General features: G+C 35.3%; 1 protein-coding gene across 4 annotated transcripts in view; it reads right to left on the reverse strand.

Moving 5' to 3' along the window:
• Positions 1 to 8,689: 8,689 nt before the first annotated feature.
• The window catches only part of LOC149065643 (adenylyl cyclase-associated protein 1-like), a 37,101-nt gene continuing 33,355 nt past the window's right edge, over positions 8,690 to 12,435 (reverse strand). For 3 of the 4 annotated variants that reach the window (XM_089253443.1, XM_089253444.1, XM_089253445.1), the window contains exon 13: positions 8,690 to 8,951. In XM_089253443.1, the coding sequence (XP_089109569.1) occupies positions 8,871 to 8,951 (81 nt within the window). In that variant the 3' untranslated portion in view covers positions 8,690 to 8,870. Of the gene's footprint in view, positions 10,500 to 12,435 lie in introns of all 4 variants that reach the window. The other variant, XM_089253446.1, reaches the window with a different exon arrangement.

Genomic DNA, 12,435 nt, shown 5'->3' on the forward strand with positions numbered 1-12,435 from the left:
CTTCATTCAGGGTAGTAGTCTATAAAGCCTACATAATCATTAAATAATTTCTGAGAGAGAGAATCGCAATACGTATAATAAAAATTTTACTCACACCTCTACGAATGGCTTTAGGACGTGGGAAATTGCTGTCAGCGCTTCAGGCAGAAACAGTGAAATTGTTGACTCAGGAACAAGAAACAACTCAGCCACTTCAGTGGGTCCCCAGTAGCTTAATACCAGAGTGATCTCCAACTTCGTCACAGTTGGGATCACCATCCCCATTTTGGTATCCTACTTCATAATGCTGTTGACCATTTGCAGTAAATTGTTGAACTGGGCACCGCCCAACCACAAAATATTCCAGTAGGCTACCGGGTCTTCATCCTTCAACAAAATGCTGGAAGCCCCATATTTGTTGCATCTTCCGACCCAGTCTTTTACCCACATTTCTCGTTGTTTCCTTTTTTATTTCCAATTCCTTCCAAATCATAAGGGCAACAACCACAACTCCTGCATGAACAACTTCTTCACTAGACATTTCCTAAGCGACGCAAATCTACCAACTCAGAACAATAGCGAGTAGCGAGTGGGTGTATTGCACAGTGATTTTACAAGCCAGATAGCAAAAACACCAGCATGTAGTGAGAAAAATAGCCTGACCCTCAACTTTACTTGATCTAGCAGAGTGAGTAAAATTGTAGGAGAGTAGCTAGCAAATATAATTGAGCTCTAGAAACATGGATTTTTTTTTGGCCTCAAGAGAGACGGCAAAACTTTCTAATTATATTATTGAGGACAAAAACACACAGGGTGTCCGTATAAGAAGTTAATTTTTTAACTTTTATTTAGATACTTTAATATTTTCTTATTGTAAGTATGCCTCTCTAAGATCATAAGTTCATTAGTAATTTGTGTTGGGATCAGTGCCGTCTTAAGGCATGGGCCCACCCGGGCACCTCTCAAAAATGCGATCTGGTTGAAATTTTCGAGAAGTTGTTTGCTAGGGCCTCAGAAAAATCAATTGGTCCGGGGGGCCCATGATACTCTTAAGACAGCCCTGGGTGAGATGATCCTAGAGGCATGCTCTCAATTAGAAAAAGTACCCAAATAATGTGTGGAACTCGGACACATCATTCATGTTGCAAGAGGTTGTATAGTTATAAAAATAAGTCAGCTTTTTATTAAGATACCCTTTCCTCAAAACCCCCAATTTGAAAGTTATTGCCCTGTTTCTCCCGAGGTCAACAAAAAAATTCCATGTTTCTATGTGCAATATTCACTGAGATATTTGAATGTAAAAATCAGCCTGGCAGTCCAGTGGTTAGGGTGCTGAATGAATGAGGAGCTAGCTTCTGACTGTGCAGGTTTGAATCCCGGTTCGGGCATTGATGTCTATTAACACTAACAAATTCCCTGGACAGATCGTAAAGATATCTTGAGAATACGTGCTGAAAAAAAAATTCAAAAAATAAAAAAAGGGAAGTTGGGAAGGAACAGCATATAAATGAGGGGGGAAAACCTGTTTACTTTGTTCTTTTCCAACTTTTTTCAGGCTTCTGTATTGAAATATTGCAGCAAATAATGCACTTGGAGATGTTGAATTATTTTTTGGCTTCAGGAGAGACAGTAGCAACTTCCTAATTGGGTTTTTGAGGTTTTCTTCCATAATAAGTTAATTTTTTTTTTATTTAATCACGATACAAGCACTTGCAATATGAATGACATATCCAAGATCAGATCTACACATTATTCGGATATTTTATTGTAATTGAATGTATGCCTCTAGAGTCAATTGTTTGCCAGTGAAATATATGGTAAGGGGAATTATGGAATCAACCCCATAAAAGACAAAGAAATAAACTTTACACACTGCATGTGCATTTTAAATAATATGTGATGCTTTCTTTTCAACCACGTCATGCAATTGTTATTCATTGATGAATATTTTTGTTGCCATTGTGGTTAATGGGTAATACAAACACACATGCTACAACAGGCAAAATGGCCAACAAAGTGGCTGAAAAAATATGCCCATAAAATATTATAGATGTTAATTATAATCAAGGTGCAGCGACCCAACAAAAAGCATATATGTATAAAAAAAACGAATGAGAGCTGAAGAAACTGTCCATAAAAAAGATTATGGCTGTCTTAAAAATCTTAAAAACCTAAGTATGGATAGCTTCTCAATTCCCCCCCCCCCTCCATGTTTATCACATTTCTTTTTAAACATTTCAATCCTGTGAAAATTCATGACTCCAGGAATAAGCTATTCTATTTATTAATAACCCCATCGGAGAAAAACTCTAGAATTGTCCTTTACTAAACAATACTAGTGTTCCCTTTGTTGAAGCAGTTGATTGACAGTGTATTAATGGTCCATCCTGTTGAAAAATTTTAATACTTTGATTATATCCCTCCAACATCTGCATTCCTCCAATGTAAACATATTCAAGAAATCAAGTTTTTCTTCATAGCTCAACTCAAGCGTTATGTGTGAACAAGAGCACGTGTAGCTTTTCTCTGCACCTCCCAACCAAGTCAATGTTCCTCTGTAGGTATGGTCTCCGAAACCTTACTCCAGTCCAAGATGAACTGAGCCTTGGCAAAATGACTTTAGAAGAATGCAAAGGGGATTTTTTAAGAATGATTTCCCCCCCCCCCCAGCATTCTATTTGCTTTTTGACCGCTTCTGAATAATGTACAGGAAACCTAAACTGCTCCTCAATGAGAATTCTCAAATCAATGGTGCAAATTGCATCCGGGATAGTGATGTCATTCAACTCGTAAGTGAAACATGGGGTGTTCGAACCAAAAAGGAGTGATCATGTACTTATCAACACTATATGACCACGACAGTGGTCATGCTCCACTCATTAGCTCATGCTGCAATCTCATTCAAATTATACGAAGGTTTTTAACAGCTGGCTGATGCAAAGATGAACTTAGAGAAGAGAGAAAATTCAACTGCCTTTGAGGGGAATTGAACACACACAACATCCCACATCCCCTCACTTAAGATGCTGAGTGAGCATCCTAGACTGTAAAGGCAACAAATATGTCTATCTTTACTTAGAGCTTGTGTGCACTGAAAGGGACTGTAACAAAGCTCACAATTGCTAACATTGCCACCAGATGGTGACTTATCCGAGGGTCTCTCTGCTATTCACACAAAGGATTTTAACAGATGACTGATGTGAAGATGAGTTTGAGTAAGAGAGAAACAATAACAAATATCTCAATAATGAATTTTCTTTTTCTAGCCAGCTGTTAAAAACTTTTGTATGGATAGCAGAGAGTGACATCCTTGGATAAGTCGCCATCTGGTGGCAATGTCAGAATTGGAAGCTCTGGCCTGAATTAGGTCTGACTGTCCATGCGCAGTCCCGTTCAGTGCACACAAGCTCTAAGGAAAGATTGAGATATGCGTTGCCTTTGTAGTCTAGTTCGATTTCCTGTAAGGGCAATTGAATTTTCTTTCCTAAATTCATCTTTGCATCAGCCAGCTGTTAAAAACCTTGATATGGATAGCGGAGAATGACATCATCCTCTGATATCCAAGTTAGTCTGGACCATCTCTGTATTGCTTGGGTTCCAGATTACCCACATTAGCTTTGCATCATCGGCAAATTTGCTAACTATCCCATAGATAGTTTGATCAAGTTTGTTAATGAAAAGTGAAAAAAGTATGGGCTCAAGGACACTTGCTTGAGAGACTCCACTCTTCACCTGTCCAATCAGAAAATTCCCTGTTCACCATAACCCGTTATGACCTATCTTTCAACTACGACTCTATCCAATTGAAGTTGCCCCCAATCCCTATCTCATAAGAGCGTTTCAATAGTTTACCATGTTGGACCCAATTAAATGCTTTATGGAAATCAAGATAAAGAACATCAACATTGTTGCCTTTTCCCAAAGGCTTAGTCACTTGATGATAGAAGCAAAGGCAGTTGATTACACATGACTTCCCCTCCCTGACCCCATGCTGGTTTTCAGACAATACGTTATTCTCGTCTATCCACTTTACCAATTACCTTTTGGTAATAATTCCCTAAATTTTCAAGAGAAATTAAACTCAACTGGACGATAATTAGACAGATTTCCGCACTACCCTTTTTAAATATTGGAGCCACATTAGCCACCTTCCAATCCCCTGGGACGATACCCTCAGCAACGCTACTTCTGTAAATCTGTGTAATTGACCACAACAGTTCAAACACACCCATACTTTGGATATCACTGTTAAAAAAACTAATGTGAGAAAGTCATTGTGAAAGCACTAGACATGCCCTAGATCGTTCTTTAAGGGGCCCAACTGTCCCCTTACATTTATTGTTGACATACTTGAAATGATTTTGGATTGGTGCTAATATTATCTGCTAGCACCAGGTGTATGGGTTCGAATCCGGGCATTGAATGTCAGGAGTAAGTTACGTACAGAACTTGGGGCAACCACAAATGGATGGAGCCTTCATTTCCTACCAAACTCCACTGGTTGAAAATTGCTGTATGGTGATATAATGACTGGAGTTTTTGTGCGGTAAAGTAAGTATTATTGGCTAACCTTGATTAGACTTCCTTTATACTATCTTTTGCATTTTCCGTGCATCAATGCACTTTTTCTGTGAACGAAAGGGGTGCGACAAATAATACCATGCTGTTATGACCCCAATCTATTATGGGACAGATTTTTTTTTTTCAATTTTGAACTTCACATTTAGATAATTTTTATTAAATTTCCTCCTATTTCTCTTGCAAACAATTTTGTATTATCCAAAAATTTTGAGGGTTTTTTGCACTTTTTTAATCAAATACCTTTTTAATTATAATTAATACTAATATATTACCCATATTAGTATTAATAATTGCATTTAATAATCTAAATTTATACTTTGCATGAAAATTTAAAAAAAAACTAAATTTATCTAGCCGGACTTTCATATCTAACAAATTTGATTCTCTTTTGCAAAAAAGGAATCCAAATCAGAAATTTTGCACTTGCTAAAAAAATTGAATGGTATAATTTTTACTCCAAGTTTTTTATTTTGAGAGTAAGTATCAAGGAAATTTACTAAATTCAAAGCTAATATTTTAGTCATCTAAGGCCAAGATTACAGTATAAAAGTTATTTTACGAAACTTGTATGCAACCAATAAGCGCATCAGTTACATTTGAGTGAATATATCCAATAGGCTTATTGGGTGTTTTTCTTGAAGTTTTGTAAAAGATCAAATTTTTATAGTGCAATCCCAGCCTAACACAATTTAATTTCCCACACTTTGAAGTTTCTGTAGCATTGTTTTCACAAATCACTGTTTCTCTCCCTAGATCATACTGGAATGAAAACGGGAAACCATTGTTCAAAAATGAATTAAATATGCAATTTTGCACGATTGAGCTTGCAGCTGCCATTATTGAGAACTTTATGCACAATTACTTCACAGGGATTGCACTATAAAAGTTTTTTAAAAGTTATTTTATAAAACTTGAGAATACAACCTATAAACTGATTGGTTACATTCAAGCAAATGCAACCAATCAGCTTATTATATTTTTCAAGTTTTATAAAAACACTTATACAAAACTTTTTTATAGTGTAATCCAGGGCCTAAAATATATATGTCTACAGCATCCATGCTATTAGCTGGACTACATAGGCTTCCTTTGCTGGTAGCAGGAAGTAGTAGTCAAGTAACGGCCTTTTATTGCAAGTCAAAAATCTGCAGGACATTAATAGAAGGCATTGAAAAAAATGTTGAAGCTTTCTCCAACAATAAATATGGGTTTAAAGCAGCACTTGGCAATTTTTAGGCGACACATATTTTTTATTAAACAAACAGGTCAAAAATATATATTTTTCAACTTTCCCAGGACATAGTTACTGTCTTTGTTATTCATAGATACGTGGATATAAAATCCAGAAATTTTACACTGCCTTCCTACACTCCTATTGACTATCCACACATTAATAAATTTTAGGGGTCAATATCAGTTTTAGTCGCTTGTCCAAAGGTGATAAAACTATTGTCGTGGCCTCAGATGGACAAAACTGTATCAGAGGATGGTGTCATCTGCTATCCATATGAAGGTTTTCACACATATTTTTGTTGCATATGCGTGGCATGTATACAAAAACATCTAATGACATCTAGCATTAATCCCAATTGATTTTGAGATAAAAGACCAGTAAATATTATTATATTTATAAAATTTACTAACCAGCTTGGATAATATGCACAAATCACCAGTAAAAATGTAAAATTTATTAAACTTGTGGAGACAACTGGCAATCCCAGATTCAATTTATTTGTTGAATACAGGGCATCCATAATTAAGACCCTATTTTAAAGTAACCTACAGGTGAAACCAGTCATCAGAAAATTGTAACATTTTGTGGAGAGCTTCATGAAGTGATGGGGATTTGTTTTTCAAGGAAAAAATAGTTGTATGTCACCACCTGAGGGTGTTTTATTAAGAAATGACACATTTAGGCAAACATTTACAATTTTAACAATTTTTAAACACTTTGACAATTGTTACTGCAACAAAACATGTTCTACATGATGGCCACCATTTTCAGATACCATGTGAAATCGCAAGATGGCATGTTCTACAACTGACCGAAGTGTGTGTGGGGAAATGTTCCGCATGTGGCATGAAATGATGCTTTTAAGATCAGGTAAGGTTCTTGGATTGTCACAACTTACACCAGACATTTTAAATGCCCCCAAAGCCAAAAATTGCATGGATTAAGGTCCAGGGATGCCATGGATTGTGTCATCAGCCGGACTTCTCTATTCTTCTGTAAAATGTGTTTTAATAACATTCTTAACACACACTGCAATGTGTGGAAGAGCTGTCTTGCATAAGGTTTGGGCCCCTGGGCTAAGGGATCTTTCTGAGGCCCAACCTGGCCAATTTTCAAAAAAATTTAACCACTTCTCATTTTTCTGAGGTCCCCAGGCTGTGCCCTAAGATGGCACTGGTTTGCAAGGCAGTGACGTTCTTGTAGAGCCAGAACAATTTCGTTCTGTAACAGCAATGCATATTGCTTCCCAGTTATTGAACATGTCACTGGACCTGCAGAACATAACTTCTCGTGGAAGTAGGGACTGAGAATAAATGATGCAGTAAATCCATACCATATTGTCACTTTTGTGAATGCAGCAGAACCTCTGCAATAGCATGCAGATTTTCTGGTTCCAAAATTTGGCAGTTGTGAGTATTGACTGCACCATCGAAGTGAAAATGCACTTCGTCTGTCAAAAAGATATTTCGAGGCCATTCTGAATCGACGTCAACACAAGCTAGAAACTGCAAAGAACCAGAGTCGAGCAACATAATCATGTGGAAGCAATCACTGCACAAGTGAAAGTTTGTATTGATAATATCGGAGGATATTGCACATGATTTTATGTACAATTGAACGTGACCTATCTAATACCTGTGCTACACGCCTGACACTGGTCAAAGGTTCTCCTCACTGGAGGTTTGAAGCAAAACCTCCTGTACTGTGTCTATAGAAATGGGGGTTTCTTCCGCTTCCAGGACAAACAGCCAATGATCCTATGGTTTCAAATTTTATTATTGTAGTCCGAAGGATTTAAAATTCATTAGATCTTTTTGAATATTCTTCCAAGTCTGATATTTCAGTAGAGCAGTTACTGCAGAATTGCTGTTTTGGTAAAACAATTTGACCAAGAAAGCTTGATCTCGTAAACTTATCGTCATTTTGAGCAACAAACTCATTGAGAAACAAGATCTCTGCGAATGTTTCTAGAGTTTAAAACAGCTGTTGCATGACATCATAAAAATTTACATCTTGACTAACCGTAATCAACGTTAAATGCCCTCTCATGGCAACATGTGAAACTAAGTTTTCCCTCTGAAACAAATCCCCATCACTTCATGAAGTTGTCCACCAAATTTCACAATTTTCTGATGACTGGTTTAGTCTGTAGGCTACTTCAAAATGGGTCTTTTAATTGTGGACTCTGTTTATATAGGACTATATGACTTGATTCTATTGAACTATTGTTTCTTCTAGTCTTTCCACTCAAGGCTTATTGGAAGATACCCACAGCGTCAATTTGAAAAAGGGGATATATTTTCTAATTATCAGTTGGTAAAGTGGTGTGAAGATGTCAAAGAATGATTTGATCCACAGTTAAGAAAAATTGACATGTAGTATATATATAGGTAGAAACATACTGAGAGAGGATACGGGAAACAAATGTAGACTAAGATGTAAATGATCTTTGGTTACATGTCTACCATCTTTTTCAATGATTATTCTTTCTTGATAGTACTGTCATCTGTGTTCCATATTTAAAAAAATTTCCTGTTATATAAGTTAGCTCCAACATTCATGCCACAAATCAACTTCAAGCAACCATTACTGTGTCTGAACTGGAATCTTCACTATACTAGTCCAGCACAATAGTCACATTACTTTGTTTGAAAGTTGAGCATAAAGTGTCTAATAAGTATTAAATTTGGATCAATGTAACCCTACCTGGGGTTATGACCCTTTACATTTGACATACAATGACGGTTGACTTTCCAACTAGGTGCAAATACAAGCTAATTTCTTATTTGAAAGCTTTTTTTGCAGATAGCAGGCATATTAGATTTTTATAAGTACTGTAATTCAGAACATTTCTTTCACTGTATACTATACAATATAGCTGAAAAAAACTATAGGTCAAACTGAACAAAAATCTTTTATTGAAAGTTCACTTACATCAAATAATAGCAAATCACACTTTTAGACAATAATTAGCAGAAGCACATACACCATACTCTCGTAACACTTATGTACCAAAACTTTATAATCAATACAGATACGAGTTATCAAATTTGAGCAATATAACTGTTCCAAACACTCATTTCTTTATTATAGCAGTGGATTGCAAATTTCCATCAACAATAGTGGTCATGAACTGCTCAGGAACAGACTGCTCAATCTATAACATATATATACAAAATCTCAATGTCTATAAACTTTAAATAATTATCCAATACATATAGAAAAATTTGTCAGCATATACTCAAATTCTTGTAAAAAGATGTCAGTAATACAAACCTTAGCTTACAGATTGTTAGTAACAATAAACATTTATTTTATATACAATTTTACATATCAACGTTAAAGATTAAATTAATGGTAAAAAAAAAAAAATTTCAATTGGAATTACATTCCCTTTTTCAAGCTCTGTACCATGAATTCCAATGGGTAGACCATATATACAGCATCTAACCAATCTTAACACTAGAAAGATGGACAGGGATCTTTGACTTTACACACTGTTTAAGCTTATATCTCTGAACAACCTGGAATTTCTCAGCTTTTCCTGAATTACGTTTTTGTATACAACTTTTTCATTATCTTGTTTAACAGTGAAGATACAAGTGAATAATACCAAGAAAGGTATCTGCTTATATCTTCGTTGTTAGAAAAGACAGAAGGGCATTATTGACACCCTTCCTAACACATCATACAGTACACATTTTCGTCACAACTGTTTCTAAGTAAGGGTTGAAAGTTATGTTTGACTTTCCGTGTAACCTTTATTTACCCCTCATTCTTATCTGCAAGTGTCCATCAGCAGGTATGTAATTTTTGGTTTTTGTCAAGCAGTCTTTCCATATTATTTGATAAATAGTCCTGGGACATAGAAAATATGAGCATATGTAATCATTCCAAACAGTTTAGAAATGGCGAGAAAACTTATATTTGCTGCAGAAGAAATACTCCAAGAGTTGCAAAGATTAAAAACAGTGATTATGAAAGTAGATAACTGTGCATCTGTTGGTACAAAATAAAACTTTGAGAAACAAGAAACGTAAAATTGTGAGAAAATATACCTTGTTGAAGCCACATGATTTCTATCGTGTACCCCAATATTATTCTATCGCTGGTGAAGAAACTACAGCAGATAGGAGGATATGGGTAATCGCGAAACCTTCCTATATTTTAGAACGTCTAACAATCGCAAAATATATAGAGAAAATCAAGAACCAACTTTTATGTATCAAAATATTAAATGAAATTGTGTTTCAAGTTTGTGGCCCATATTTTCAGTGATAAAATGAAGCTGAAGCTTGTCTAAAAATGAAACTTCCGTCAGTTTCTTTGCCTGAACTACATGCAATGATATGCACGCTAGAGACACATATGGTGCAAAAACTTCCCCTGAATTAATTGTGGTCATTGTTTGGGAAAAAATAGAGGGCCCCAAACTAATGACACAATTGTTTCAAAAAAATTTTTAAATTCATGAAAATTTGTCTCCAAATATATTCTAAACAGATTTCCTTACACTCGAGCAAATAACACCAGACCAGCAAATCTAAATGTCCAAGAACATGTATATCGACGAGTCAAACAATATCTAGGAAAAGGTCTATACGTAACAATTATTTTACATCGCTGTGATTATGTCCATTTTTTAAATCAATTTCGACAATCTTGGTTGGAAACCTTTGAAAAGACCGCCGTTGGGTTCCACCAACTGCAAAAACAGGAAAACAAGATCAATACTTGTTGATCGTATTCAAAACTGATATCACGTGCTGGCATCTTATCAGTAAAAAAAAAAATTTCTAGTTCAGAATCCATTTCATACTGATTTAACTTTCAACAAAAATGAAAAAAAGACCCCAGAAACAGTTGCCTATTATAATGAAACTAAATATAGAGTCGACATTACGGATCAAATGGTGCAATTATACATGACCAAGACTTGAAGTCGTCACTGGCCAATACATATATTTTCTAACATTTTGGATATATCAGCGATAAATGCTTGGAATTTGTACAAGCATGTGACATGAAAAACACTTTCCGAGAACTTACATATTACAATTATTTGCCGAGTATTTCAACTTGAAAACTCCAATTCAAAATACGATAATATGCAAAACACCTATTGGTAAAGGAAAAAACAAATGCCAAGTAAGAAGGAACTGCTAAGACAATAAAACACTTCTTCGTACGCAATGCAAAAACCCAGTGTGCGGCAAAAGTACACAGAGAGGGGTACTTTAAACAGAATGCTTTGAGTACCTAGATGAAAACAAAATATACATAAAACAAAGGGTAGTTTCACCCTTTGTTTTTCGTTATAACTATGTTTCAAAAATGACACCTTATTGTTTTAAATTACTGTGTATCTGAAAATTACAAAAAAACAATGGGGAGATCAAAATGACCCCATCCTCTTTCTAGGTATACTCCTGCGATTCGTCTTTCTAGTGTTAAATCCCACATAGACTATTCATATCAGAACTCCCATAGCACACAAGGCATTCTTTTCAACACAAATTCTGCAAGCTCAACCATGCACTTTTAAACAAAACCAGGTCCACAGCACCTGTTTTTAGCCTCTTTTCACAGTAAACATGCTGTTTTTGGGCATTGAGTAAAACAGCAGGTTTTGACCTGACACGGCAGATTGCCTTCCCAACACAGGCAAAGCTCAAGTTTGTCTACTTTCCAACTCACAATCTTATACTATTTCATCATTATGGTAAAGATTAATGTAATTTATGAAAAAAGTATACTTAAAAACCAAATTTTTTTTTTAAAACCAGTTTCTATAATACTGAGAGTATTTTCCACAACTTTGTAGTTTATAAAAAATCTATAGCAGTTGACAACTCTAGATTTTATTCATAAATTGTGTCTCAAAGGATGCATTCTTTCTCCACTATGCTCTTCTTTTTAACTCCATTTTTCCTCCCCTTCTTCCCATCAGTTATACTATCTCTTGACTTTCAAAAGTAATTACTTTGAAACAGAAATATTTTTTTATGTGAATAACCTGTAAAATATCCTTATACAGAGTGATTCTAAAGAAAGAGGGTGTTAAACGAGCACAAGTGGATCATGAAACACTCCATAAACCTTGTCCTATCTCGAACCGTTTGAGTTATATTTTTTTCGTAATCGATTATCCACTATATGTCAAGTCTAAAAATTCCTGCATTTGTAAAGCTTCTAAGAGACCAACACACAGAATACATATTTGGAAAGAACGGAAAAATCCTAAAAGATCATATATTTCTATGAAAATATTGATTTATTAGTGAACTACAAGCGCTGAAAGATTGGCAAAGTTCCAAATAGAACTAGCACCAAAATTTTTCATTGATAATTACCCAAACATCCTTTTAGCTACAATCTGTCACATTTACCAAAAACTTGCGCATTGTACCAGTTTTTATAAGAGTCTACAATAAACTAAAGTGTTCTGGGTCAGAAGAAATTTAGCATTTAGTTCCTAATACATCACTGAAATCAACGTTTGTCAAAGTAGATATTTGGCAAAAATTCGGAATTGGCAGCAGCTACAGATTTTGACACTTTGATTTTAGAAAAAATTAGAAGTTAACTCCACAAGATCGACATCTACAGGAGATATCCGTATTTATAAGTGAGCTTCAATC

Source organism: Pholcus phalangioides, unplaced genomic scaffold (genome assembly GCF_987345545.1).
Source record: "Pholcus phalangioides strain wild (caught in Gottingen) unplaced genomic scaffold, Ppha-v1.0 ptg000039l_1, whole genome shotgun sequence".
NCBI lineage: Eukaryota > Metazoa > Arthropoda > Arachnida > Araneae > Pholcidae > Pholcus > Pholcus phalangioides.